We start from the raw sequence: 27880 nt of genomic DNA, 5'->3' as shown, positions 1-27880 counted from the left end.
GCTCAGAAGGTCAGTGGTAGGAGGGAGTTTTGCTTCATGGTTAGGAGCCCTAGGTGAACTGGATACCTCACCACAGCTTGCACACCTTATTATAGAAAGAGTATTGGCAATACAGACAAAAAAGCATTGAGAGGTATGGCTTCTTATTGGACTGTCACTAACTTGACTTGCAATTTTGTGGATATTATGTAATCACTCTGCTTCTTTACTTCCATCCATAAGAAAAGCCAGATACACTTTTGTGAGTACTGTCATTTATGTTCAATTCCACTTATCACATAATTAGCGTTTTATTTTTACCAAACATGTCGACTGACAACGGAGACAATAAAATGGAATAACCATTACTAACAGAGTTATTTAAAATGGAGCCGGGAGGACACTGAGGAGGTGGGGCTTATGCACAATTTCTCTATCAAATTCTCAGAATTTGTGATAAACAAACTAAAAGCCAAGGCATCTACCATGTGGGCATAAACGGGCGCATAAAATGGGCATAAACGGGGTGCATGAATGGCTCAGTTAATCATCCATTCTTGATTTTGGCTTAGGTCATGGATCTCACCATTGTGGGTCCTGGGACTGAGCTCCTTATGCTGGGTGCGGAGCCTGCTTAAGATTCTCTCTCTCTCTCTCTCCGTCTGCTCCTCCCCCACTCACGTGTGTGTGTGTGTGTGTGTGTGTGCGCGCGCGTGTGCGTGTGTGTGTGCACGCGCTTTCTTTCAAAAAATAAAATGAAATCAAATAAAAAAATAAAATGGACCTAAATGCACTGTCTAGCCCTAGCAACCAATCACACATGGATTGGTGCCACTGTAGCCATACCAACACTGAGCACCTTTTCTTCAAACAATTTCAGTAAGCCCCCCCCCCGCCCCGTTCCTCTTTAAAAACTCCAACCTCCTTTGTCTCTCTAGAGCAAGCTTTCAATTCCAGCCAAATCTGTGTCTCCCACATTGCAATCCCTAAGACCCCAAATAAACACATTTATTTTATTTTGCAGCTTGCAGTTTTGTCTTTCGTTGGTTGACAAGACTTTTTGGAATGTCTAGAGTCTAGAACAAACAGTACAAAGCTTTGTGAAATACGGTGCCTATGAGAAGTTTCCCGTGGTACACAGAAGCCACAGAGCTTCCCTGAAGCACAGAGCCATTATTGGCATACTTGGTGCTTATTTTGGGCTTCTCAGACAAAACATCCTGGATGTGAAGCACCTGTCAAGAAAAGAATATTTGTCAGTATGCTATATGAGAAAACAGCTGCCAGTGACATGTTCCTTCTCAAATACTCCAGGACTAATATATTTCCCAGAAATCAATAGACTAAAATTTGTGTGCAATTATTTTTTTCTTATTCTGATGAAACTGTTAATGTTCTAATTATATCTACGCAGTCAAGTGGACTGGTTGGTTATCTGACATTAGCCAAAATCCCAAACAAGGTGGTTTAGTTAATTTTGATAGTTCTTTAAAGGAACAAGTTGAGATCCAGTGAGTGCTATTATCTAATTCTTTAAAAAATTTTTTTCTAAGTGTTTATTTATTTTTTGAGAGACAGAGACAGAGAGAGAGAGAGAGAGAGAGAGAGAGAGAGAGAGAGAGTAAGCCAGGGAGGGGCAGAGAGAGGGAGAGAGAGAATCCCAAGCAGACTCTGCATTGTCCATGCAGAGCCCGACACAGGGCTCAAACTCACAAAGCGTGTGATCATGACCTGAGCCGAAACCAAGAGTAGTCGCACGCCTAACCGACTGAACCACCCAGGCACCCCACTCTTATCTAATTCTTGAGTGAATAGTGTTCCTCTATGGGAACGGTCTGGCCCTTGACTAGGCCTACTGTACGGGGAGGGAAACACAGGACAAAATGACGGACACCCAGGTAGCAAGCCAACCCAACCTCATAACCAGTAGGATAGTAGTTGTCACAGCGGGGGCTCCCTTCACATCTACAAAGTGGCCGGGAAGCAGAAAAAATGCATACTTTGGAATTCAATCTGACATATCCCTGCCTACTACTGTTATTGATCCTCAAGATTAATACACTTTAGTTTGCTAATCAGTAAACATGTAAGTGCCCAGTTTTCTAAATAGCCTGGATGAAGAAGTTCACTCAAACAGGACATGATAGGAATTAAAGGCAACCAATTAGAAATTCATGAGTCATGAATATATATCGACACTTCTTAGAATAGAGTTTAGTTGAGTTTTGCTTTTTCATCTTAGGGAAGATCCTGTAACTTCACTCAGGTTTGTTGCATGAAAATACTCAAACTTGGAACTCATGTAGAAAACATTAGTCTCAACTACAAGTAAAGGGTGTCATTGTGAAGAAAGAAGTCTTATCAAAAATAAACAAATGATGGTGCACCTGGGTTGCTCGGTCGGTTAAGTGTCCAACTTCAGCTCAGGTCATGATCTCAGGGTTGGTGAGTTCACGGTTCGTGAGTTCGAGCCCTGTGTCAGGCTCTGTGCTGACAGCTCAGAGCCTGGAGCCTGATTAGGATTCTGTGTCTCCCTCTCTCTTGGTCCCTCCCCCATTCACGCTCTATCTCTGTCTCTCAAAAATAAACATAAAAATTTTTTTAAATAAACAAACGATAAACTTGAAAATAAAGACATGAGAAAGATCCCAAACAATTTAAAATCATGTTATGGATCATATTTTTATTGTCTTAAAGCAGACATTGTTGGGTGTGTGTAGAAAAGTAATATGTATCACTTTGGAGGAATTAAGTATATATTGCCAGGGCCAATTAACAGGCTAGGGTTTGAATCTCTATTTCCCAACTCCCCAAACCTAGATTCAAACATTATGTTTTTCCCCAAACCTTACCTTCTCAATGAGGCCTACCCTGATTTCTGTATTTAATAATAGGACTGCCTGCCCCCCTGTTTACAGCAATCCTGATTGCCTTTACTCTGTTATACATTTTTCCCCATAGAACTTACCACCTTCAAACTTACTGTGTAATTTACTTATTTCTTATCCTTATTGTTAATTGGCTATCCCCCCCGCCAAAGAGTAGAAATCTTTGCATATTTTGTTTTCTGATACATCCCAAACATTAGAACAAAGTCTGACCCATTATAAGTGCTCAATAAATTTTTGTGAATAAATCTCTCAGAGTTATGTGTGCCAAGAATTTATCTCTATATTGGATTTACTAGAGATGTGCTATTCTTAAACTCAGTTCTGTAGAAAATGCTGCTATTGTTTTTCATGCCATATAAAATTCAATGGTCTATGCTAGTGTTTTAGAAAAGATTTTAAATAACAGAAATAACATCTTTAAAATGAGACATTCTTCAACACTATCATATATGTTAGAACCTGCTGGCAAAAACTAATTTTGTTTTGAGGCCACAGTCATTTAAATCCTTCCATTTGAGTTTCATAGTAGGTAGTGTGAAAGAAGATGGTTCCATATAGGACTCTCCCTTTTCCTAATTTCAGGCTCTACTCAGTTCCTATATCCTTTTTTTTTTTTTAAATATTTATTTAAATCCAAGTTAGTAAACATAGAGTGTGATAATGGTTTCGGGAGTAGAACCCGGTGATTCATCACTTACATATAACACCCAGTGCTCATCCCAACAAGTGCCTTCCTTAATGGCCATCACTCATCCCAACACCCAACCCCATCCCCCCACCCAACACCCTTCCAGCAACCCTCAAGTTTGCTGTCTGTATTTTAGAGTCACTTAGAGTTTGCCTCCCTCTCTGTTTTTATCTTATTTTTCCTTCCCTTCTCCTATGTTCATCTGTTTTGTTGCTTAAATTCCATATATGAGTGAAATCATATTATATTTGTCAGAGCCTATATCCTGATTGGACATATGATATGCAATCTAGGTCTATGTGAATAATCAAGCTCGTTCTTACCTATTCTTCCTGATAGCAACTACAGCCCTTGTAAGGATGGGAAATGTTGTCTAGCACTGATGTTAAATTGGCACCAGGAGACCTGAAAGGGTTAATGGGCCATATCTCCCCATCCTGCCCAAATCTCTGCTTTTCCCACATGTAGAACTTGTTCAGTTCTGGAACATCACATGTGACCCACTAAATTCTCCCAAGTCACCTCAACAAATTGTTCTTGAAGCTTTGCCTGTGAGCTCAGAGAAGAATAGGAACTTACTTCTGACCCTGGAGGATCCTCAGGGTTATAGATCAGCAGCTTCATGGCATTAGGATGGCATCCTGCCAAAATATCTCCGGTGTCAGGATCCACAGTTAAGTTATCCACTAACGTGCCCAACTGTATTACCTTCCAACAAAGAGGAAATATAAAGACATTGTTTCAATTTTCTTATTTACCCCTCTTCCCTCCCACCAGCTCCTTCTGAAACAGATCTTGTTAAGGGCCCTTGCTACTAAATTTTAGAAGGGCAAGCACAAACGCACTGATGGTTCTTCCAAAATAGTCATGTTTCCTCCTTTCAAGGAGCACATTCCTAGGTCAGGCATGGGAGCTAATATAAGAGGTCATGTTGTGTGGGCAAGCCAAAGGTACTTTTACCTTCACTTGAGTTAAATCCCAGTTACCACGTTTATTCAGTATATGAATGTTCTGAGCCAGTACATCAGCTACATAGATATACCTTTGAAGTAAATAACATTCACATGTAAGCAAGTAAATGAGAGATAACATTAATTTTACTTTGGGGAAGAGGCATAAAAATTCACAACAATCCCAAGTGCCACTGCAATGTCTTCCTAAACCATAGTACAAGAAGATAACAGAGTATTACTTTTAATTTTCTTCAAGAGCTTTATAAAAGCTTTGCATATGAGATGATGATTATAAAGTAATGAACTTGGTGTTTCTAGATGACATACAGGCTCAGTCTCGTTACTTATGAGTCACAATTTATTCCTTAAGTTGGATGGAGGTAAGTAGACCTATAAGAGGCCAAAAGAGTCTATGTTTCCAAAAACTAGTGCTTGAAAAGAAGTATCAGATGACCATGAAACTCAATCACAATCTTTTTAAAAAGAGAGAGAACACTTAGAATTGCTTTCTATAGGGATTGTCTCTATTATCTCAAGTTTACATATTAATATTCACGAGAACTTTTCTTTTAAAAAAAAAAACCCTTCCATTTTAAAACACTTTAAGAGTTTCTCAGAAAATTTCATAAATTTGTATTTTCTTATAAATTAAAATAAAATAAAATTGCATTTTCCTATAAAAAAAGTCTGCTGTAGTATGTCGGTAAATCTGAAATTTCTGCACTCGAAATGCCCAATCTAAGTCAAGTGAGCTCTGAAAAGAACTTTTGGATAACTCAACTTAGTGTGGTGATTAAACACCATTACTCTCATAAAGGGCAGAGATATTGTGCATTTATTCTCTTTTTAAGTGTGTTAAGTAACTGTGTTTCTAGAGTCACATGAAAATTTGGAATAAGAACCTTATATCATTTCACTGGGGGAAGTCTGGCATGCAAGAGGGTGTATGGTATGCTTATGATCACACATAAGAGTGTGAACCCTGGCCACACCTGATCCGTCCACATTTATATTGAATACTTAAGCCTAAGGAAATAACCACCACTTAAAGGAAGGAGTCCACTAAAATGTCAAGAGCAAAGTGTTGAAAAATTATAAAAGCTTACTTTTTGTCTAGTGAGACTGTGATCCCATTGGCAGAACTAAATCCTTTGGCTACCACTTTGACCTCTCTTGGACTGTAGAAAAGAACATAAGTCCAGCGAAGATCCATGATCATCTCTAATAGTACCAAGAAGAAGTTGGTAAAATAGTGATCTCTGGTGGCATAGAACTGTTCTGGTCCAAGAACCACAATGTCATTCACGCTAAAGTGAAAAAAAAAAAAAAGAAAGGGCAAAACCAATGGAGTGTTTAAAGATTTTGATTGTGGTCAAAATTGCTAAATCTCCAAGACAATTATGTTCATCAGTTTGAAAAAGTATACATGAAGTAGTCTGGATTAAAAAATTCCAGGGGCACCTGGGTGGCTCAGTCAGTTGAGCTTCTGACTTCAGCCCAGGTCATGATCTCATGGTTTGTGGGTTCAAGTCCCACACCGGGCTTTGCGCTGATCGTGTGGAGCCTGCTTTGGATTCTGTCTCCCTCTCTCTCTGCCCCTTCCCCGCTCGTGCTCTCTCTCAAAAATATATAAACATTAAAAAAATTCCACACAAAGTAAATGACTTTAATTGTACCTGACGGGTTTTCTTGTAGTTGTTTATTATTTTCTCAATCTTTCCTTCCACAGAAGCCAGCAAAAACAAATAAATATACAAATAAACCTCAATTCCAAATTGTTGACTCGTAAATGTTAATAATGGTTATTTGTGCTGGTCATAGTGCAGTTCACCAATAGTTCTGGTTCTCTTTCTTCTAGAATTAGGCTTCTCCATGCCTTGGATGTCTGGCTCAGCCATGTGACTTGCTTTTGGTCAGTGAAATGAAATGATGTGTGTGGCTTCCAGACGTAAGACTTTAAGAGCCAGTGCATGATCCGCCATGCTTCCCTTACTCTTTGACAGTAACCAGCAACTTTTCTGATGATTGAAAGTATGGCCCTGCATGAGGACAATATAAAATTGAGTCCTTAAATCACTTACATGGGATATGTAGCCTGAATAAGAAAACAAGACAAAATTTGTGGTTTTGAGCCACTAAAAATGTTAAAGTTTTTCCTTTTCTCTTATTGTATCATAACCCAGTCCATCCTGCTCTTTATATTGGGGTTGTGAGCACTATTCCTTCTTGTTTATGTCCTTTCCTATCATTAAAACTTCTAAAAATGAAATAAGTCACACTCTTACAAGAGTAAAGAGCAATAAAGCCATTTACATCTTGGAAAAGTAAAAAAGAGACAGTGAGTTGAAAAAAATGTAAAAAAAAAAGTGTAAATATTTTTATATTAAATTTAGAAAACTGTTTTGGATGACTCAAGAAATACTTTAAGGGCCTCCTGGGTGGCTCAGTCCATTGAGCATGCGACTCTTAATTTTGGCTCAGGTCATGATCTCATGTTTTGTGAGACTGATCCCGCATTGAGCTCTACACTGACGGCATGGAGCCTGCTTGGGATTCTCTCTCTTTCTCTCTCTCTCTCTGTCTCAAAAGAAAAAACAACCCTTAAAAAAATACTATGAGGTGTTGATGTACAATGACTTTACCAAGGTCATCAGGCTATTCATCTTTTGGTCCTCAGCTTAAGCATTCTTTCCTCCAGAAAGTATTGGCTGGCACCAGAGATTAAATTAGACTTCCTGACAATTTGTTTCCATAGTACCCTTTCTACCCCTTGAAATGCTTGGTAAATATTGTGTATCAGGGCACCTCTCAAAAATCCTCTTTAGGTCCTCAAAGCTTCACCTGTCCGGTTCTACCTGGCACTATTTCCACCATTTCTGCATGGCCCTGACGCATTTCCCACAGTGCAGTCTTATACTGCCTTAGCTCATGTCTGTTATGGGCCTCAGGCTCCTACTTCCGGGCCTCTCTGTGTTGATGTCAAAGCACAGGATATCACCAGACTTGACTTGCACTTGCAACAACCAGGGATGTGCAAGAGTGAACTCCTTTTTTACCTACAGAAGGAACTGCTGAATAAACTCTTCTTCCTTTCTTATCTTTGCCAGATTGTCCTGAAATGAGGCTTATGTTGTTTACTGGAGGACAATACCATGATTTCTAGCAGTGAGTTGCACTTAGCAGTGTGGCTGGCTTGATAACACACTTGCTGTAGCCTCTCCCTTGTGTGCATTTCCTGGGGCTGCTGTGACACAGTGCCACAGACTAGGTGGTGTTAGACAGTAGAACTGTCTCGAAGTTCCGGCAGCAAGATGTCTGAAATCAAGGTGTTGACAGGGCCATGCTCCTTCTGAGGATTCTATGGGAAGATCCATCCCTGCCTCTTCTAGCTTCTAGTAGGCCCCCGGCACTCTGTAGCTTGTAGATGTTTCACTTCAATCTCATTCTCCACCCCACATGCATTCTCCCTGTCTGTCTTCTTATAGGGACACCAGTCATGTTGGATTAAGGACACACCCTACTTTAATATAACCTCATATTAACTGATTTCATCTGCAACAATCTTACTTCCAAATAAAGTCATGTTCTGAAATGTCAGGGGGTTAAAATTTCAACATATCTTGTCAAGTTCCTCACAATTCAACCCATAACATTCGCATCTCCCTACATAAGGCTGGTATCTCACTTCTGTGTCCTGGAACAGTAATTTCCTTCCTTCCTTCCTTCCTTCCTTCCTTCCTTCCTTCCTTCCTTCCTTCCTTTCTTTTTTGATTCTTTTTTAATATTTACCTTTGAGAGAGATGGAGAGACAGAGCGTGAGCAGGGGAGGAGCAGAGAAAGAGGGAGACACAGAATCTGAAGCAGGCTCCAGGCTCTGACCCGTCAGCACAGAGACCGACGTGGAGCTCCGACCCACAAACCATGAGATCATGACCAGAGTTGGACGCTTAACTGACTGAGCCACCGAGGTGCCCCTGGAACGCTAATTTTCTAATAAAGTAGTTGTGTATTAGGTTTTCCCTCAGGCTGTACCTTCACTGAAAAGAACTCGTTCAGTGAGGTCATATGTTATTGCATTTGATTCTCAAAATTACCAGTTAGGTAAGTCAGGCCAGTGAGAGAACTCCCACTTCACTGAGGAAACTGAAGCATAGCTGAGAGATTTGTCCACTGTTTCTCAGGCAGCCTGTGGCAGTCCTTGTCCCCACTGGGCCTCAGAACCCCATACAATGTCTCCTGGCAAGAGTGCAGTGACCCCAACTTCTCTTACTTCTTCTGCCCTCTGCTTTTGTCACCCCCAAATTCTACAGGGAGACATTGATATGTAATTTTAAGAAAGAGAGCAAAGCACAGAAGGTGACCTTCCTTTTCTTTCCCAGTCCTTCTATCTCAAGACAAGATTAACCTGTCTTGGAACTAGTCTTTCAGTGTTGAGTCCATTTTATAAAAGACAAATTCTTCATTGTTTGTTACAGCCTTGGAATAGGCAAACTACCCACTAAAAAACTTAACTTATTTTTTGTCAACATGGTAAAAAGGATTTTCGCCACTGTGACTGAGAGTCTGGCTTTGAATTTAGATGGGTCTAGGTTTACACCCTGGTTCTGCAACTTACAAATTATGCAACTTGAGCAAGTTACTTAACTCGAAACCTCATAAGTCCCAGTTTACTCATACCTATTACTAAAGGCTGTTGTGAGAATAAAATGAAGTATTTGGTACAGGGCCCGGCACCTAGTCAATGCTTAATAAATGTGAATTTTTATATGTGCCCACAGGCTTTTCTCAAATTCTGCTCTAAAGCTTTTATTGAACAAAGGAACGGCCCATCTGGAGGCTGGTTATAACACCCAGTGGGTGTGGCTCTCACAATACAACCTACGGGGACAACTAGAAAAAGGTGTAGGTGTTTAAAGAAAGCCCAGTAGTAGGTATTGCATTGTTGTGGTATGGAGGATGGAATTAGAGCTGCCAATCTAATTGAGCACATTTATAGGATTAAAATGCTTTCACAAAGTTGGAAAATATAAAGATATCCAATACTGAATACGGCAATTTCTAGTGAGGTGCCGGGCAGTGTCACCATAGGAACCTCTTGAAAGCCTTAGGAAAAAATGCTACAAAACAAAAGTTTAAGCCTGCTGAACCAAAGAAAACAAAGCACACAGCAGAGGTGCAAAAATAAATAGAAGTGCAAAATACTTTAATTCCATACCTTGTGAGAAGTTCATGTTTTATAGTTTTCAGGTGTACAAGAGAACGTTGTTGTTCTTCAAATTTAAATTTCTCCACCGTGGACTTCATGTGGGGGTGATTCACAACATAAAGATACACGGTATGGTCTAAAGTGGAAAAAAGGAATAATCTCCAAGAAGTTTACTTCTGTTGCAACTATTATTAGACTTGGTATAGAATTTGGTCACGTTCAAGCACTTTTCTTACACACCTTGCATTTGATCCCCACAGTACACCTGACAGGTCAAATGCCAGAATCTCCATTTTACTGAGAAAACTGAGGCTCGGGAGCTGAATAACTCATGCACAATTTCACCACCACCAAGTGGCAGAGCCAAGGGAAAACTTTTCTCAGTGGTCTCCTCAGCCGTACCTCCATACCTTCTACAACAGGAAGACACAGAACTACAATGGTACATAAACGGATGTGGTTTCCCAGGGTGGCCCTTCAACAAGAGAAGTGAGTTTCTTTTCTGTGAGAAATGCCTACATTGCAACACACACTCAAGAAACGTCGGGGCTGAGTAAATATCTTAAAACAAGCAACACGTCCCAGCTAGAGTATAAACTGACACAAGTCAACTACCTAAGTTTGCAGTAACAATATTTAGTGAGCCCAATGGATATGGAATGTGAAAATGAATTCAAGAAAAAACTGGCACATCAATTCTAGACATCACCGAACCTGAGAATGTTCACCTGTTCTCATAGTGAAATATGAACTGCTGTGAACAAGACTGAGGGTGGGAATCTGTTTTCTCAAAACACTGTTTTCTGACTTGACAGAAGTTCTAGGTAAGATGAGCACTGGAGTTTGAAACAGCCTGGTCCCATCCTCCCATTTCAGACCTTGATCTGTGTTCATCTCCCCTATTCCTTTCTTGATGGGGTTTCCAACCATGCAGTAGAGTGAGTCCAAGCCCTGAGACGCAGAGCTTATGCGCGTGGTCCCTGAAACACACAGGTACCTTTACCCAAATTAAGGAAAGGTGCTCCCTCACAGATGGATCATTCTTTTAGTCTGACCCAGCTCTTTCTGGGGCCTGAGGCTTTGCAAGCAGACCCCCAGTTGGATTTTAGCTCCCACATGGCCCTTCAGCCAGACACTCATGCCAGACATAGCAGGAACATTGTATGCGCTGCTCTGGTTTTATACCTTCTTTAGGCCTCTATTGGACCCCTCCTTCCATATAAGAGATGCTTGGTCAGAATAGTTTTGATTTTTTTGTCTTCTCATTCCATTCCAATTTATGTATAATGTTTTGCCCTTATTAACTAAACGTACAATTAAAGGAGGTAAAAAATAACATTGCAATCATAATATATTCAGCTCCAGAAAGTCTGATTAAATGCTTGAGGGTGGATCTGTAAACTGGTTCCATCTCAAAAAACAAAAACAAAACCAAACCAAAAAACCAACCCATACTTCTCACACCTAAAACAAATAAACAAAACAACAACAACTACAACAACAACAAAAGATCCAACACTATCCTATGCAATAAAATAGCTCCAAGTTAATCTGGTCACTCATTATACTTTTCCCAATGATGGTGCCTAGATAGAGGTCGAGCAAAAAAAATATGGTCACCCAAATAATTTCAGTAGAGGCTGGAGCCCTAATTTCACCCAAGTAAAAGACACAGGATTAGAAATAAGACCACCGTTTTTGTTCTCTATTTGCCCTATGGACCCACAAACATTTACACATTAAATTAGTCTGGAATTATGAACTATGAACAAGTAATAATAACATGAGCAACTGTTATTTTAAAGCATATGCAATGTATTAATAACTTTCATTTTTTATAACAGCTTTTTTTGAGATATAATTCACTTTATCACTAAACTCGCACTTTTTTTAATTAAAAAAATATTTAATGTTTTTATTTTATTTTTTGAGAGGGGGGAGGGGCAGAGAGAGAGGGAGACACAGAATCTGAAGTAGGCTCCAGGCTCTGAGCTATCAGCACAGAGCCCGACACGGAGCTCAGACTCACTGACGATGAGATCATGACCTGAGCTGAAGCTGGACACTTAACCAACTGAGTCACCCAGGGGCCTCTAAGCTCACACTTTTAAAACGTACAAGTTAGTGGTTTTCAGTATATTCGTGGAGTTGTGCAATTTTAACCACTATCTATCTCCAGACCATTTTCATCACCCCAAAAAGAAAGTCCATACCCATTAGCTGTCATTGCCCATTCCCACCCTGCCCCTAGCCCCTGCCAACCACTAATCTACTTTTTGTCTCTATGAATTTGCCAATTTTGCAGGCTTGCTATAAATGGAATCATACAATATGTGGTCTTTAGCGACTGAATTCTTTCACTTAGGATAATGTTTGCAAGCATTGCATGCATCAGGACTTCATTTCTTTTTATTGCCAAATAATGTCCTATTGTATATGCATTCATCATCACTTGATGAGAATTTGGGTTATTTTCACCTTTTGGGTATTAGGAATAATGCTGCTATGAAAATTTGTGTGTAAGTTTTTGTGTGGACCTATATTTTCAATTCTCTTGGGTTTATACCAACCAGTGGAATTTGGGGATCCTATGATAACTCTATGTTTAACATTTTAGGGAACTGCCAAACTGCTTTCAGAAATAGCTGTACCATTTTCTAATACTACCAACGAAGTGTGAGGTGAAGGTTCCAATTTCTCCACATCTTTGCCAACATTTGTCATTGATTGCTTTTTTTATTATCATTAGAAACATCCTAGTGGGAATGAAGTGGTATCTAATTATGGGTTTGATTTCCATTTCCTTCTTGACTAAGGACACTAAACACACAAATTTTCATGTGTTTATTGGTCATTTGAATATCTGTTTGGAGATGTCTACTAAGATCCTTGGTCCATTTTTTAATTGGGGTGTCTTTGTTGTTGAATTGTAGGAATGATTTCTATATTCTGGATACATGTCTATTATCAGATATATGATTTGTAAATATTTTCTTTCATTCTTTGGGCTGTTTCTTTGCTTCCTTCATGGTGTCTTTTGAAGCAGAAAGCTCTTAAAATTTTTTTTTATTATTATGTTTATTTATTTTGAGAGAGAGAGACAGACAGAGTGTGAGCGGGGGAGGGGCAGAGAGAGAGGGAGACAAAATCCAAAGCAGGCTCCAGGCTCTGAGCCATCAGTGGAGAGCCCAATGTGGGGCTCCAACCCACAAGTGTGAGATCATGACCTGAGCCAAAGTCGGATGCTCAACGAACTGAGCCACTCGGGTGCCGCTGAAGCAGAAAGCTTTTAATTTTGATTCTATCTGGTGTATCTCTTGTTTTCTTTCATGTTATGTTTTCTAATGTCACACAATTAATTTCAAAGAGCCTTTAGTTTATATATTAGATTTTTTAGAACAATCTCTAAACTGGTTTTGAAGGTCAAATGAAAAGAGAAGGAGATAAGAGGAAGAAGGAATGACTACCTTCTAGTCACCCTTCTTTAATGCAGTGTTAAAAAATGTTTGATACACATTTATTATCTTGCAAGTATATATCTTCATGGTAAAATAGAATTTTCCCTCCTTTCACATCTATGTTGAGTCATTGAGGTTGAGCAGCTTGTATTTCCCTCATTTCCCCCTTATTTTTAAGCATTCAGGCTTTACCTTTGTCAATGAAAGTACTGATTCCGTGTGGATTAAATGATGCTTTGTCAAAACCATCACTGATGTTTAGTGCCTGGACCCTTGGGTTTTGCTCATTCAGATCCATCAAGAAAATCTGTCCTGGCTCATCTGATGCAAAGTTTGGCATGCCTGGATATTTCAATCCCTGCAAAAAATATAAAATAAGTAAGCATATTTATATACATTTCACAATATTTTCATGTGGAAGTGAAAATCTCAAAGCCTAACAAAAATATTCAAAGCTCTAAATTTCTTCTAGGTTTCTGGGATTTTTCACTCCAGTCAGCTGTTTCCATTATCTGATCTGAGAGACTACCAATGTCATCTAGGCCATTGGGAATGAGAATTGGAAATGGGAAGAATCCATATTCAATTATTAACATAGAGACAAAGGGTTAAACCAAAAAGTATAATGCAATGGGGCGCCAGGGTGGCTCAGTCAGTTGAGTGTCCGGCTTTGGCTCAGGTCATGATCTTGTGGCTTGTGAGTTCAAGCCCGTTGAACTCGGCACTGATAGCTCAGAGCCTGGAGCCTGTTTTGGATTCTGTGTCTCCCTTCCTCTCTGCCCCTCCCCTGCTCACACTCTGTCTCTTTCTCAAAAATAAATAAACATTAAAAAAACAAAAAGTATAACGTAAGACACTAGCCTGGGTTACTTTGTGTTAGTCCCTTGGCCTGCCTATGCCTCTGGTTCCTCATTTATTAAATAAGAAAGCTAAAGTGTATGATTGCTAAGATCCTCTCCAGTCCTGATAATCTGCAACTAACCTTCCTCAAAGCAGAGAGAAGCGGTGTATGCTTTCATTATATTGCCCCCATCCATTATTTTATCTAGTGCCAAATAGTAGAATCAGCCAAGAATTAACATAGGGGAACCAGTCTCTCTTTTTTTTTTTTTTTTTTCATTTTTTTCTCTTTTTTAAAAAAATTTTTTTTTCAATATATGAAATTTATTGTCAAATTGGTTTCCATACAACACCCAGTGCTCATCCCAAAAGATGCCCTCCTCAATACCCATCACCCCCCCACACACACACCCCCATCAACCCTCAGTTTGTTCTCAGTTTTTAAGAGTCTCTTATGCTTTGGCTCTCTCCCACTCTAACCTCTTTTTTTTTGTTTTTTTCTTCCCCTCCCCCATGGGTTTCTGTTAAGTTTCTCAGAATCCACATAAGAGTGAAAACATATGGTATCTGTCTTTCTCTGTATGGATAAAGAAATTGTGGTTTATATACACAATGGGGAACCAGTCTCTTAAGTTGACTATTTCTGACCTATTTTGTTCCTATAGATATATCTGAAAATTTGGATATAAATCCTTTTCTTCGAATATTGCAAAAACTTTATTCCAGTAACTTGAACAGTGGTTCTTTCTACTGAAAGAGCCAATTATGTGTGGTTATCAACCAATACTAGGTATCCTGAACATAATGGGCCTTTGCTGCACCCCGGGTCATTGTGTCAAAACTTGGGGTTGGTTTGTGCCACACCAATTATAAAACTCAGCTCACTTCCTCCTTGTATCACTTCCCCATCACTCTGATATATATTAATATCAACATCATATCTTTCCTTGTACCCTCATTTCCATTTATAGTCGATTTAAATTATTTCCTTCTTACTCTGTCTCCCTGGCTCCTCCCTTCCTTATAAATATGTATATACATACACATGTGTACTTTTAATAATACTATTCTTGACCCTTCCGCTGCCCTCCATTCCTACCCCCACCCTGGGGGAGTCAATCTTCAGCTGCAAACAACCCACATACATCTTCGAGCTTTTTTTTTTTAGAACAGTACTTCTACATCTAAATCTTACCAGAAGCCTGGCTTTCCCGCAGACAACAATGGCACTGCTGAAGCACATCAGACGGGGTACTATTCCCTTTCATTTGTCTTAGGTTACCTCAGCTGGAGGAGGGATCCGCATGGCCCTCGCCACAAACTTCTCCTTCCAGACCTTGAATCTGTCATCATCAATCAACACCCAGTCTTCTAAGGAAGCCACACCCTTTGCTTACTGCTTCTTTATCAAATTCTTCCCACCCTCCCCCTTGCCCTGGTCCAGCTTTTATATAGGGCTAGTCTGAATTCTATTCTATTCTGAATTTATTTCATTACCTTTTGTTTCTCTGAAAAAAAAAAAACACAAAACAAAACATGCCATTCAACATGAATTTTCTCTGACTCCCTCCTTTCTATCTCCGTAATTCTTCAATTTTATCAATTTTTCTTCCTTTATCCCACAATTCTTAAGGAATGGGTATCCCTCTATCTGTTCTTAAGTTTATTAATTTTGCCACCTGTTTGTCATCAGTGTCTCCTTCATTTGCCTGGAAAATTGTTCATATCTCCTTTCTTGAAACAAATCTTCTAGTTTTACTCTTCCTTCAAACACATATTTATCTTGCTTTCCCCTCATGGTCAAATCTCTTAGAAACATCACTTGATCTTGTTGCCTGCCTTGAGTTGTTCCAACTCTCACCAGTTGGTAGAAATGCCTCTATAAAGGTCATACCAGTGCCCTCCAAAATATTTTCTTTGATAACTCCTCCACCTTTCCTTATTTGTATCTCTATGGCATTTGACACTATGATGTATCCCTTTATTCCTTGTCAAAAAGTCAAGAGTAGGATTTCCAGATTGAAGTTCTGCTTCTCTTTCTGGCTTTCCCCCTTCTATCCTCATCCATCCTTCTTTCCTTCTTGCTCTATACTTTCTCCTTATACATCTTATTCATAAAGTTTCAGATCTTTCTTCTCTACCAATTATTTTCACATCTGCACATTTACCTAGAACCTCTCTCTGGAGCTCTAGCTTGCATTTCCAACTGCTTCCTAAGAGTAGTTCAAAATCAAATTGTCAGAACCAAAGTCAACATTCTCCCCTCAAATCCTTCTTCTCGTCCATATCTATTATTCTCAGTGAAGAGCTTCACTGTTCTCCCCAATATAAGGTCATGAAATTCCATCTTCAAGCCTACCCTTTCCCCATAGTCAAACTGCCACCAAGCCCAGAGGCTTAGGTGGTGGTAACAATGGACCAAAAAAAAAAAAAAAAAAAAAAGTCAAAGACATCTACTTCTTCCCTTTTCACCTGAGGAAAATTAAGCCCAGAGAAGTGAATTCACTGAGTCACTCACATCATTAATTGTACACACTCTTTCTGACACACCATAAAGAAAGGTTTGACAGCAGGCAACATTGCTCAGGGAGGAAGCTCAAGGAAGAACATCAAGCATCTGGGTAGCCTAGGGACACACAAGGGCACTGCCAGTTCAAAGACTGAATGTTCTAGAAATGGAAATGATTTAATAATAAGGATGGGCCATTGTAAAAAAACAAAACAAAACTTGATCTAGATTAAGTGTCATGATGATTGAAACACCTCCAATAAGTGGCTTCGTATGCACCCTGTTTTCTGTTTGAGGCACTTGGGTAGGAATTTGTAGCAAGTGAATGCAAGCCATTCTTGCAATGTCATTCACCACTGAAAATAGTGAAAATCACCTGGAGGGGCAGGCATTTTATTTTTTCCAACAGGCAACATGTGTATGTGAGTTGAGTTGGCATTGAAATTCTATACTGCCCTCATTCTCCAGCACAAGCATTCAGTAAATATTCAAGTACCCCATGCATGTCAGGTAGCATATTAGGTGCTGAGCATGGCAACAGATGCACAAAGTCCTGGCCATGAGGAGCTTGAAATCTGGAGCGGCAGCACCAGTGACCACATCAGATATAGTGTGGTATGTAAGAGACTAAGCACAAAGAATGTGAGAGAGCATAGAAGAGGCACGTTGCCCAGAAAGAGTGTTAGGGAAGACTTTCCTGCAGAATTGAAGTGCCACCATAGTGAGGCCTGACAGAGAACTAGGAGCTGACCCATAATGTGTGAAGAAAGCAGGTAAAGAGAAGCATTCCAATGCCAAGTCCCAAGGTAAGAAAGCAAAGAGCTTGCTTGGCACCTCTCTGTAGACTAAAAATATCTATTGCACAGAATTTCCCTCTAAATCAGCAGCTTCCAAATATGCTCTATGATGGCAAGAATGGGCAACAGGAAAAACCAAGAATAGGGACTTGAAGTTCAGAAGGGTTGAAAATGAGTAAAATATATCATCCTTAGCTTATGAGTCATTCATTAGTTTACAAAAAAAGAGCTCTGTTACTTAAAGCTCCATGTTAACATTTCTCAAGGAATTATTTGTGATGAAAATCTCTAGATTCTCCACTGAAATAGTTCAGTACTTTTAGTTACAGTGAAAATAGAAGGTACACAGTTGGAACTACAAATATTATTTCGTAAAAGCAAAGAAGAAATCTTCCAGTTGTAGAATAATCATTCTTTAAAGTCTATTTGGCATAACATTAACAATCTAAATTGACAATAGAAAATTTAAGTCAACAGAGAGAAAGCTTTTCTAGACAAGCTTTGTTTTATCTTTGGCTTTGGATGAAAACTAAAGAAATAAAATCACTCCCACCCACCCACCCACCCCAACAATATCACCACCAACAGCAATTTAAAATCCAAATGAGACCCTGACTATATGAGGCATACTTAAGAAGTTAGAAATTAAGGCCTTTAAGTCTTACTATGTGTGTCCCTTTTTAGCCAAAAAGATACAGATTTTAAAATTCATATTATATGGTAGTATTGTACTGGTCAAAATGGAATATTAGGGCACGTAATTCCAGCAATCAGCATTCACATTGAAAATATAGTCCGTTTATTTTTTCAAAATCTTAGGTCTCATTCCAAATTGCAACTGTTCAGTAAATACATGGCAATTTTCAACATCTTCATAGCATATACCTTTTAGTTTGTTGTATTTAATTTATTTATCATTCTTCACATAGCTTCTTGATCATCCCAAACCTGTGAAGGTAGTACTGGAAATAAAACACAGGATCTTCTCTACTTATCTTTGAAAGAGTTGGAAGGAACGACAGGGACCTCAAGATGCAAAACACTCAGGCTTTTGAATTGACACATGTTAACACATACTTCGCAAACATTTACTGAGCTCCAAACACAGGTAGGTGTAGCAAGAGGATCACTAGTTAGTGAGAAGATGACTACCAGAAGCTGAGGTCCAGCAAAATACGGCGAGGATGGACAAATCTGGAGACCAATCTAGGACTGGAATGGAAATCAATATACATTTATTGAGCCCCTATTGAATATGTAACTGCCCATAAGGAACTGCCCACACGGGGCAGGCAAGCCAGGGCCCTCCTGTGGTATACTGATTAGCCTACTGGAATCCTGTTTTGGCTTTTTTAGTTGACCGATTTAGCCACAGTTGGGATGAGTGTGTAGGGGTCCATCTGGCAGCTCTAGTCGGCAACATTAATGTACTGTCTGTATAGCTATTGACATGAGCACGTGAGAGGCATGGAAAATACTTACACTGGAGATAAAAGCCAGCCCATTAGGAAGTATATCAATATCTTCAGAGCCATTTTCTGCAAAAGAAGTGGAGGATCACAAAGATGCATGAATGAAGGCTTAGAAACAAAATCTCACAGGCAAAACTTTAAACTTCTGTTGGAAACTATGTTTAACTTTTTCAACTATTTACTTGGGAAACTACATTAACTTCCAGGAATCCCATAGGCATGCTACTCTACAGTAAAACCTGAGTCAGATTCCCTAAATACTAAATTCTTTTTTTAGAACTCAATTTTCAGGAGGAAAAAGCAAATAACTATAAAACAAATTCATATCCTAGATTTGTTCTTTGAATAACAACTTCTAGGATATGCCCTGAGAGATTCAGTTTTGTTCCCCATAGAAGACTGATCTCACAAACAGAGTGATAACATTGCAAAGTCCTCATTGCGAAGGCCTCTTAAAGGCCTCTCAGCCAAATATTTCTCTCTTCCAACTTGTTGAGGCCTAAAAATATATCGTCATCCAATCATATTGGGAAATTATTGAGTAATTGTTATCTGGAATAAAGCAATAGGTCTTAGGAAAGACTAACAAATATAGACAAATTTGAAAAAATGTAGTCAACTGTCTTTCTCATTGAGAGCTGGTCCCAAGCATTTTTCTATGGAAAGAAGCATATAACAAGTGAGTTATGACCATGAATAGAATGAAAAGAGGGCTCACATGGCTCCTAATAGAGAGATAGACCCACATAGGAGGTGCTCCCAAGCAAGCAGGACTGAGAGTAAAGGCAATGGTTATCTATTGTGGCAAACGGTATTTTATAAATATGGTGGGACCAATATGCATCATAGCCACATGCCCTTCTTAAAATGTGATGTTCGTATTTTTCCATCAGGAGGTAAGGTTTGAATTCTCTCCCCTTGACAAATAAATGAGAAGGAAGTAATGCCACATGACATACAAGGTAAAGTCATAACCACAAATGGTCCTGGTTCTCTTTCTCTTTCTCCTCTCTTCTCTCTTCTCTTCCCCTCCCTTCCCTTCTCTTTCCTCCTCTCTCTGTCTCATCTCTGTCTCTGTCTCTGTCAACACACACCTTGGGGACCCTGAACTTAAATGTAAGAAGTTTGGAGGAAGAGAGACCACACAGACACGACACAAGGTAGAGAAGATACTAGAGAAGTGTCAGATAACTTCATTTCCCAGCCTCTGAGTCACTCTAGCTGATGCAAGTAGAACAGCGAAGAACTGTATCCACTGAGCCTGCTAAAATTGCAAATTCATGAGCAAAATAATTGTCATTTAAGTCAGTCACTCAGTTTTAAGGTGGTTTGTTACATAGCTATAGTAATTGGAACATGTGGAGAAATGGTTACATGGGATAATGGGTTGCTAGTGTGTCAAAAGGCAATTGAGCAAAAGGGGAGGGGGGAAAAGAAAAGTGGGACAAAGCCAAATAAAATGCAAATTTGAATCAACAGAATAATGAGCAATGGGCACCGAAAACTAGAGAACAGAGGAAGATTTAATTATATATTCATTTACTGAAACTAATCCCCAACTAGCAACCTGAAAATTAAATTAATCGGAGCTTTCCATTTTCCAAACAGTCCCGTTAATCAAGATTTATGTATCAATGGTATCTTGATGGCCTGGAAGATTTAGTGCTGTTTCCACATGGAATAATACAGACACTGGGAGAATCCAGCAAACTGAATAAAGCAATTAAAAAAATCACATTGCATACAGGTTGGTTAATTTTTGAACCAACTTTTTTTTTTTCTCTGAAAACCCCTTTTCGGTTTCCTTTTGCCTTATCCTCCTTCTCAACTCTGCTATGAATGTGGATATTCTCCAGGCTGTACCTGCCCTTGGCTGTTTCTCATGGCAGAGTAGTCGTTCTACCTGTACAGTCGACTCCAGTTCCATGGCTTCAGCTTCTACCCAGGCGTCCTAGACTCTCTAATCTCTGTATCAAGCCCAAACCTTTCCAACAATTTCCAGACCTCTACATTCACCTGTATATTGGACATTCCTACCTGGCTTTTTCACGTCTCATATTTAATGTGTCCCACACTGATCTGGACATTTCCCCTTTGAATCGGCTACATTTTCTATATTTTGATTTCGGTGGATGGCACTTCCATCCCCCAAGTACACAAATTAGGAAACTTGGAGCTATCTTTGATGCTTTCTTTTCCTTACTCCCCAAATCCAACCGATCACCATCATTTGAGCTCTAGAAATCCCCCCTGAATTTCCCTAATAGCCTTCTAACAGGTCGGTTTTGCTTCCCTACTACCATTCTCTGCACTGCTCGCAGTCATCACCTTAAATTGCAAAGTTGATCTTGTTACTGTCCTGCTTAAAACCCTGCAGAGGTCTCCTAGGGTTGGCAACATAAATCTTAAGCCTCTTGGCCTGGATTCCAAATTCTCCACATGTTGGCTCCAGTCGCAGTTCTTACGGCTCCCACGCCCACTCCCACTGGCTATACCAGCTGTGCTGCGGTTCTTCTGTTAGTAGTTCCTGAAATGTGTCAGACTCATTCACCTGCATGCCTGAGCACATGCTGCTGCTGCCCCTTCTTGGCAACCCATATCTTTCTCACACCACTTCACTTCCCCTGGGCTGAGTATCACGGGCTCTAAAGAAGAGCATGGGGGCCACCTCTTCAGTTCCAGCACCCGTTTTATGTGCTAATATGGTCACCAGTGACTACCTACACCATGATATTTTTTTCACTCCTGGGCTGCAGCCTTCTGCTGACTTGTTGATTTCCTACTAGACAATAAGCTTCCTGGGAATAAGGACCAGTTTTCATTCACTACTCTAGCTTTGTACCCAACATAATACCTGCCTTTTCACTATAAAAACTCTCAATGAAAGCTGGTTGACTGACAAAATAAGATAAACCATGTTAGTTTCTTGAACTTTGTCTTGTCTTTGGGTTAAACTGTTGACAGGTAAATGTTAATCTCTAAGTACAAGACATCCTGAATTGTGTGTTCTTTGGTTTGGTTCTTTTATCTTCCAAATGCCATTTCACATATCTCCTATGACAGCACTAATCTCCCTCAATAATTCAGCTACAATAGGAGTGGGTATTTTCTGAAGGTGTTGTATTTGTCTTTATTTACTTAATCTGGAGCACAGGGATGCTGGTGCTCTCCACTCAGATGTGAAGAAGAATTACCAGCTGATTGCACAGTATTCCCACCCCTCCTCGTCTACTTCCCCCACCTACACTCCACCTGCCTGACAACATAGTGTATCTCAGCAACAGTGACACCTGGGGGAGTAAGAGGCCCCAGGACACCCTCCCCCGAGTCTTCCCTACATACTCGTTAGCCTATGCACAGCTACCATTAAAACTCCACTGATATGTCTAAAATCAGTCTTATGAACAGGTGTCTACTGCTTTTTAACCTGTCCATCCTCTACTTGGCATGACTTTGTTTCTTTGGCCTTTGATCATTTTCTACAGGCACCCTGAGAAAGTGTCACACACAAAACCCTGTGACCAAATAATATTATTATTGTTTCACATCTAGGAAAGAAGATCTGACAGGCAACTATAAAAACAAAAGGAACCTACAATGGAGTAGAGACATATGTTGGAGATATGGGAAGCTGCTGGAGAGGAAAAGGGGCTGAGAGGAAGATAGAAAGACACCAAGTTCAATGACTATCTACTTGATAATCCTGCCAAAGGTGGAGCCCCAGTAAAGCTATTTGAATTTCAAATGCAGCTTTGATTAGATGCCAAGGGCAGCCAAATCACTTCCTGGTTAAAACAATCCTTGACCTTCGAAGACTTGGAAAAACGATAAACCTAATACAAAAGGAGCTATGGGATATGATTTCTACAAGTTAGAAATATTTCTCTTTTCAACTTTTCTTCATAGAAAGAATACTGGGAAGGGGGGAAAAAAAAGGAAAGTTTCTTCCATCAGTAAAATTAACCACAAAAGCCTAGATCTTGAAAAAAATGTAAGTCAGAATTTTCCTCCAGCTCTGTTACTGCCCACCAAGCCCTGCCTAAAATCCTTTAGTGGTTTTCCATTGCTTCATAAAGCTTTTCACTCGTCAAATAGTTGGGTCCTGTGAGCGTCGTCTCACTAGCTATTTTTTATTTAAATATCCAGCCTGCATTGTTTTGGTCAGCCTTATTTATTAATATTTCACCTTTCTGTATCTCAGATTTTGTTTTCTGCTGCAATCCTACTTTCTGACACTTCTGTAACCAAATGTGTTGTCAGTAGATAAGAGAGGCAGTGTCACACAACAAAGACTACAAGGCATAGAAGAAAACGACCCTGGCTCATAATCTAGGCCTGTCACCCGCTGGTTCCAGACCACTGGGCAAGTAACTTCATGCTTCTGTGTGTCAATTTCCTAATCTGCAAGGACAGAAGGAGCACCCACCTTACAGGTCGGTTGTGAGGATGAGGTAAGTGTTTGTAAAGGACTCAGCAGAATGTTTCTAGACACCAGGCCTTTAATAAGGCAGCGGTATTATTTTTAGATATGTATCAACACTGTCCTATTGACAAACTTGTGTAGTTCTCCAAAGTATAAAATGGAAATATGCCAATAGACATAAGAAGTCCCTTTTGTTTTCTTCTTCTCCCAGCCAGTTTCCAACCATTTAAGCCATTCTTTTCAAAATATTTGGATAATCAGAACATTGATCTATGTCTTACAATATTAACCCTAGTTTTAGCTTCGCAAATCTGTTTGAATTATGTATCTGAAAGTCAGACTAGACTTCAGAAATCATCTACTTTAATTACCCCTCTACATTATTTGGCAGGCTCATATCTTTTGAGAGATAGATGTGAAATAAATATGAATATTACTCCACAAAACAGTAAACAAATGAGTGAATGTTACATTTCCTATTTTTTAAAAAATCCAATTAAATCTGACCCTGAATCCACATTCCACTAAACTGAAGGGAAATTCAGTCTCAGTCACTACTGGGTCTTCTGCCAGGGTTGTGCAAATAGTGTAGGTGGCCAGTTTTTAAAAAGCAGAATGTTTGGGGAAGTCCATCTGGCCTTTAATCTACACTAGTCATCGCCAAATTACTCACTGCCAAGCCTGTGCATTTCATGTCATTTACGTAGTTCTGCCACTGCCAGGTGCTGGAAGGGCACATGATCTTTGCTCAGGCTGAGACACCCAGTGCAAAGAATCCAGCCTCCCTTGAGGATACTTTGTCCCCATTCCTTTGGGCTTCTGGCACCACTCCCAGAATGCCATCAGGCAGTGGGGGGAAAGGATCCCTGTTATTTAAAAAAATCCACATATTCTTATCCTTTGTCCATCAGAACCTTCTGAAGGAACTCAGATTTTTGAGAACAAAAGTCAGGAAGGAATTTGTTTTCAGTTCCTTCTGTTTTCTAGGGGGCAACACAAACCCCTACCTCTCCCTCCCCCTCCTTTCCCTCTCTCTCTCTCTCTCTCTCTCCATATATATATATATATATATATATATATGAAAGAAGGATTCTGACAGGCAACTATGAAAACAAAAGGAACCTACAATGGAGTAGAGACATATGTTGGAGATATGGGAAGCTGCTGGAGGAGAAAAGGGACAGACAGGAAGATAGACACCAAATTCAATGGCTATCTCCCTCTCTCTCTCCCTCTCTCTCTCTCTCATATATATATGATATATGTTATATGATATATATATATATATATGAGAGAGAGAGAGAGAGGAAGAGAGTCAAAATATATCATATATAAAGAAATATATGTATCAAGAAAAATAAAATACAGACTCGTATCAAAATAAACTATGCTTGTCATCCTGTCACACACTGATAAATAAGTCACAGTCCTTGACCCTAGGGAGTTTACAGTCTGCTAGTGAGAGAAAGAGAGAACACTGCTAGCCATAAAATAAGCCTGTGGTAGGTGTCATAAGTGAATGAGAGTTTCAGAGTGCTGGGGAGTTCAGAGGTAGGAGAGGAATTCGCAGCCAGTCTCAGCAAGCAAAGATGAAGAAATCAGTGGAGAAGATTTCATGAGCAACCGTGAGAAAGTGAAAAAGTGTATTCCCTGAACAGTGAACAGCATCTACCTGGCATTGTTTTTCTAGTAGCAGTGTCAGGGAGAATGGGAAACTTGGAGCCCAAATAAGCAGACAAGTACTAATGAGCAGAACGTCGTAGTAAAGAGCAGTAATGAGTAGTAACCAGCAGTTGAGTAGGTAAAATCAGCCCCTTGTGGGGCCACAGAGGAGGTGGAGCCCAAGGAGTCTCACATGGAACAATGAGGGACAAGGAGAAAACAAAGGCTGCTATATATGGAACTGAGTCCCTTTGGGGAGGGGGTTACCATACACAGAAGTCTAAAGAAGGGCTAGTTGTGGCCCAGGGTAGGAGGGAGGAAATGACAAAAATAGAAAGTAGTTTCAGACTGGAAAAGAAGGCCTGCAGTTTGAGAGGTCAGGGAGCCCCCTATGGGGTTTTCATTAAGTTTTTTAAAGATGCCTGGGTAGGCTGTGAGGTTCTGGAGGGTGAGGGCTAGGTCATATTTCTCTTGGTGCTTGCAGATGATTTTTTTTCCTTCAAGTTTTAATTTAAACTCTAGTTTGTTAACATACAGTGCAATGTTGGTTTCAGAAGTAGATTTCAGTGATTCATCAGTTACGTACAACACCCAGCGCTTATCACAAGTGCCCTCTTGAATACCCATCACCCTCTAGCCTATGCCCCACCCACCTCCCTCCATCAAACCTCACTTGGTTCTCTATAGTTAAGCGTCTCTCAAGGTTTATTTCCCTCTTTCTTTCCCCCCTCACATATGTTCATCGCTTTTGCTTCTTAAATTCCACATATGAGTGAAATCATATGCTATTTGTGTTTCTCTGGCTTATTTCCTTAGCATAATACACTCTAGCTCCATCCACATCGCTGCAATGGCAAGATTTCATTCTTTCTGATGACTGAGTAATATTCCATGGTACTTGAAGGTCAATTTTGAAAGCAGGAATATCACCAAGGAGACAGAAGAAGAAAGAAAAGAAGTAAGGTAGGTACCAGAAAAAGAGAGAAGGGAGTGAAATGTCCCAGAAGGGACAGGAGGAACATTTAGTAAGGGACAGGACAGCCTTGAAATGGTGGAGAGATGTCAGAAAGGAAAGCAGGACTGAGAAAAAGCCCCAGATTTTGACATTTAGGAGGGCCCTTGGAGACCTGGTGTGAGGTGGCTCAGGTAAAGTGGATGGGGCAGAGGCCCTGGGAGGAGAATCTAAGGAGTAGCAGGGAATTAAATTAGTTGGCAGCCTCAGTCAGGTGGCTAGTGACCAAGAAATTGTACTGTCACATACATACCAAGTCCCTCAATAAGGTGGCAGTTTGGGAGGTCTACTGGCTCCACTGCTCGAGATGCATTTGTTCTTTGTCTATAGAAGATAAAAACACTGGAGGTCAATGTACACCATCCAAAATCAACGTTGAAACATGGTCTCTGATCCCCTTCTTGTTCATTAAGTTTGTTTCTCATCATTTATGGATGATGTAACAAGTAAGTAGGCACCTCCTTTTATTTACATTTATTTACATAATGTGGACATTATGTGGGTAATGTGCCTATATCAGCTAACCTCACCCACTTATTGTTGAAAGACTAAAATGCCATTACGCATGGACTACACACTGTACTGCCCCATAAATGATACTATATGGATAACTGAACAGTATTATTACTTTAAATGTACAGAATAGTATTATTTAATTGGCTAAAGTATTGTCTATTATAAAACTGCACTTTGGCTCCCCTTAATCTCCTATAGTCTTGTCTTTTGACTCCCCACAAAAATGCTTTCCCAAAACTCAAGTGTCTCCTAATAGCGAAACCCTGTAGCTTTTGCTTTAACTTCATTATTTAAAAAAGAAATATGCCGACCTATTTTGCAAGTATATAAAGTCATCAAACTAACCACAATGTAAACAATTGGCCCAATTATTTTTCACTGTAGTGTTCCTGTTTTCACAGTGAACCATTCTTCTAAATACCAGGGATAATTTGAAATTTTTATTAGATTGTACTCAAGGAGATTCCACACTTAAGCTTATCTTACTGTCACTTGTTTTAAAATGCACCTTAGATCTACCTTATAATTGTTATTTTTTATGATTCTCTCACTCGGGTGCACTGGGAACAAATGTAACAATAAACACTCTCAAGCTGAACTAGAACGTATTAACAAAAGGCATCAGGCTTCTCAACAGATTCTAATGTGAATCTCTGAGATCAGCCTCTGCTTAAAGAAATAAATAAAAACAACCCAAAGACAAGTGAAGACAAGCAGAGGCCTAAGACACACTCAGAAATGCTTATCATACCTAATATTTCTTTCTGGCCCAGTATATTGACTTTTCTTGAGATATTTCTGGCTATCACTACTACATCTTCCACTTCAAAAGGTCCTAATACTTGCAAAATGCCGGTTACCACCTGCGGGTTGCAGCTCATTTCCCTGCTGTCTGGCTAGTTTTTCATCTAGGATGAGTTCTGTATCCCAGTACTCATCAATGTTTAGCTGGTCTTGGGCAATGCCTGGGCCATAAACATCCAGCTGGTAGCCCAGTCCCCTCCAGGTCCAGCACTTCCAACTGAGTTCGTTTTTCTCAGGAGCAGAACGCTAAGGGCAACCTGAAAGAGGGGGTGGGGTGGGGGACATGACTTTCAGAAAATAAATGGGGGGTGTTTCTGTGCTACCATTTTAGGAAAGGCAAACAGCTCACTCTCCACATCAGTGCTTCTCAAGGGATAGTTCGCTGGGTGAAACTGAGGAGTGAAGTTCCAAATATGCTCATTCCTACTTGCTAGGAAGGCGGCACAAGACGGCACGGGACAGCCCCTGAAACTTGGAAGAGGAGAGGAAGAACCAAGGACACCCCCATCAAGATGCCAACTCACCTAAACGCCACTAATCTCTCCCCTATTAGAGCCAGGACGGCCCCAAGCAGGGTCAGCACCACCAGCTTCCCCATGATCTCCGGGGCCCCGTGGTGACAAGCCGGCGCAGTGCACTCCCAGAGGGCAGGTCGGCAGGTTCCAGGCCC

At 40.1% G+C, this 27880-nt stretch overlaps 1 protein-coding gene across 1 annotated transcript; it reads right to left on the bottom strand.

Annotated features, from left to right (window-relative positions):
* Positions 1-271: 271 nt before the first annotated feature.
* PON3 (paraoxonase 3) lies at positions 272-27880 on the bottom strand. Its single transcript, XM_027071924.2, has 9 exons — positions 27735-27880; positions 26144-26214; positions 18804-18859; positions 13368-13533; positions 9727-9853; positions 5618-5818; positions 4519-4600; positions 4138-4266; positions 272-1214 (listed from the first exon to the last, which is right to left on the bottom strand). Exons 1-9 carry the CDS (start codon positions 27806-27808, stop codon positions 1056-1058), a joined length of 1065 nt encoding a protein of 354 aa, XP_026927725.1. The 5' UTR covers positions 27809-27880; the 3' UTR covers positions 272-1055.

The sequence above is a fragment of the Acinonyx jubatus genome, chromosome A2 (assembly GCF_027475565.1).
Source record: "Acinonyx jubatus isolate Ajub_Pintada_27869175 chromosome A2, VMU_Ajub_asm_v1.0, whole genome shotgun sequence".
NCBI lineage: Eukaryota > Metazoa > Chordata > Mammalia > Carnivora > Felidae > Acinonyx > Acinonyx jubatus.
Note: the sequence above shows the minus strand (reverse complement) of the source record. Positions and strands in the feature narration are given on the sequence as shown.

Coding starts and splice junctions, on each gene's coding strand:
- PON3 (XM_027071924.2), bottom strand. CDS start 27,808: ATGGGGAAGCTGGTGGTGCTGACCCTGCTTGGGGCCGTCCTGGCTCTA. Junction 9,854..13,367: donor CAGTACTTTCATTGACAAAG/GTAAAGCCTGAA, acceptor TTTCCACTTTAG/ACCATACCGTGTATCTTTAT. Junction 1,215..4,137: donor AGGATCCTCCAGGGTCAGAA/GTAAGTTCCTAT, acceptor TTTTCTTGACAG/GTGCTTCACATCCAGGATGT.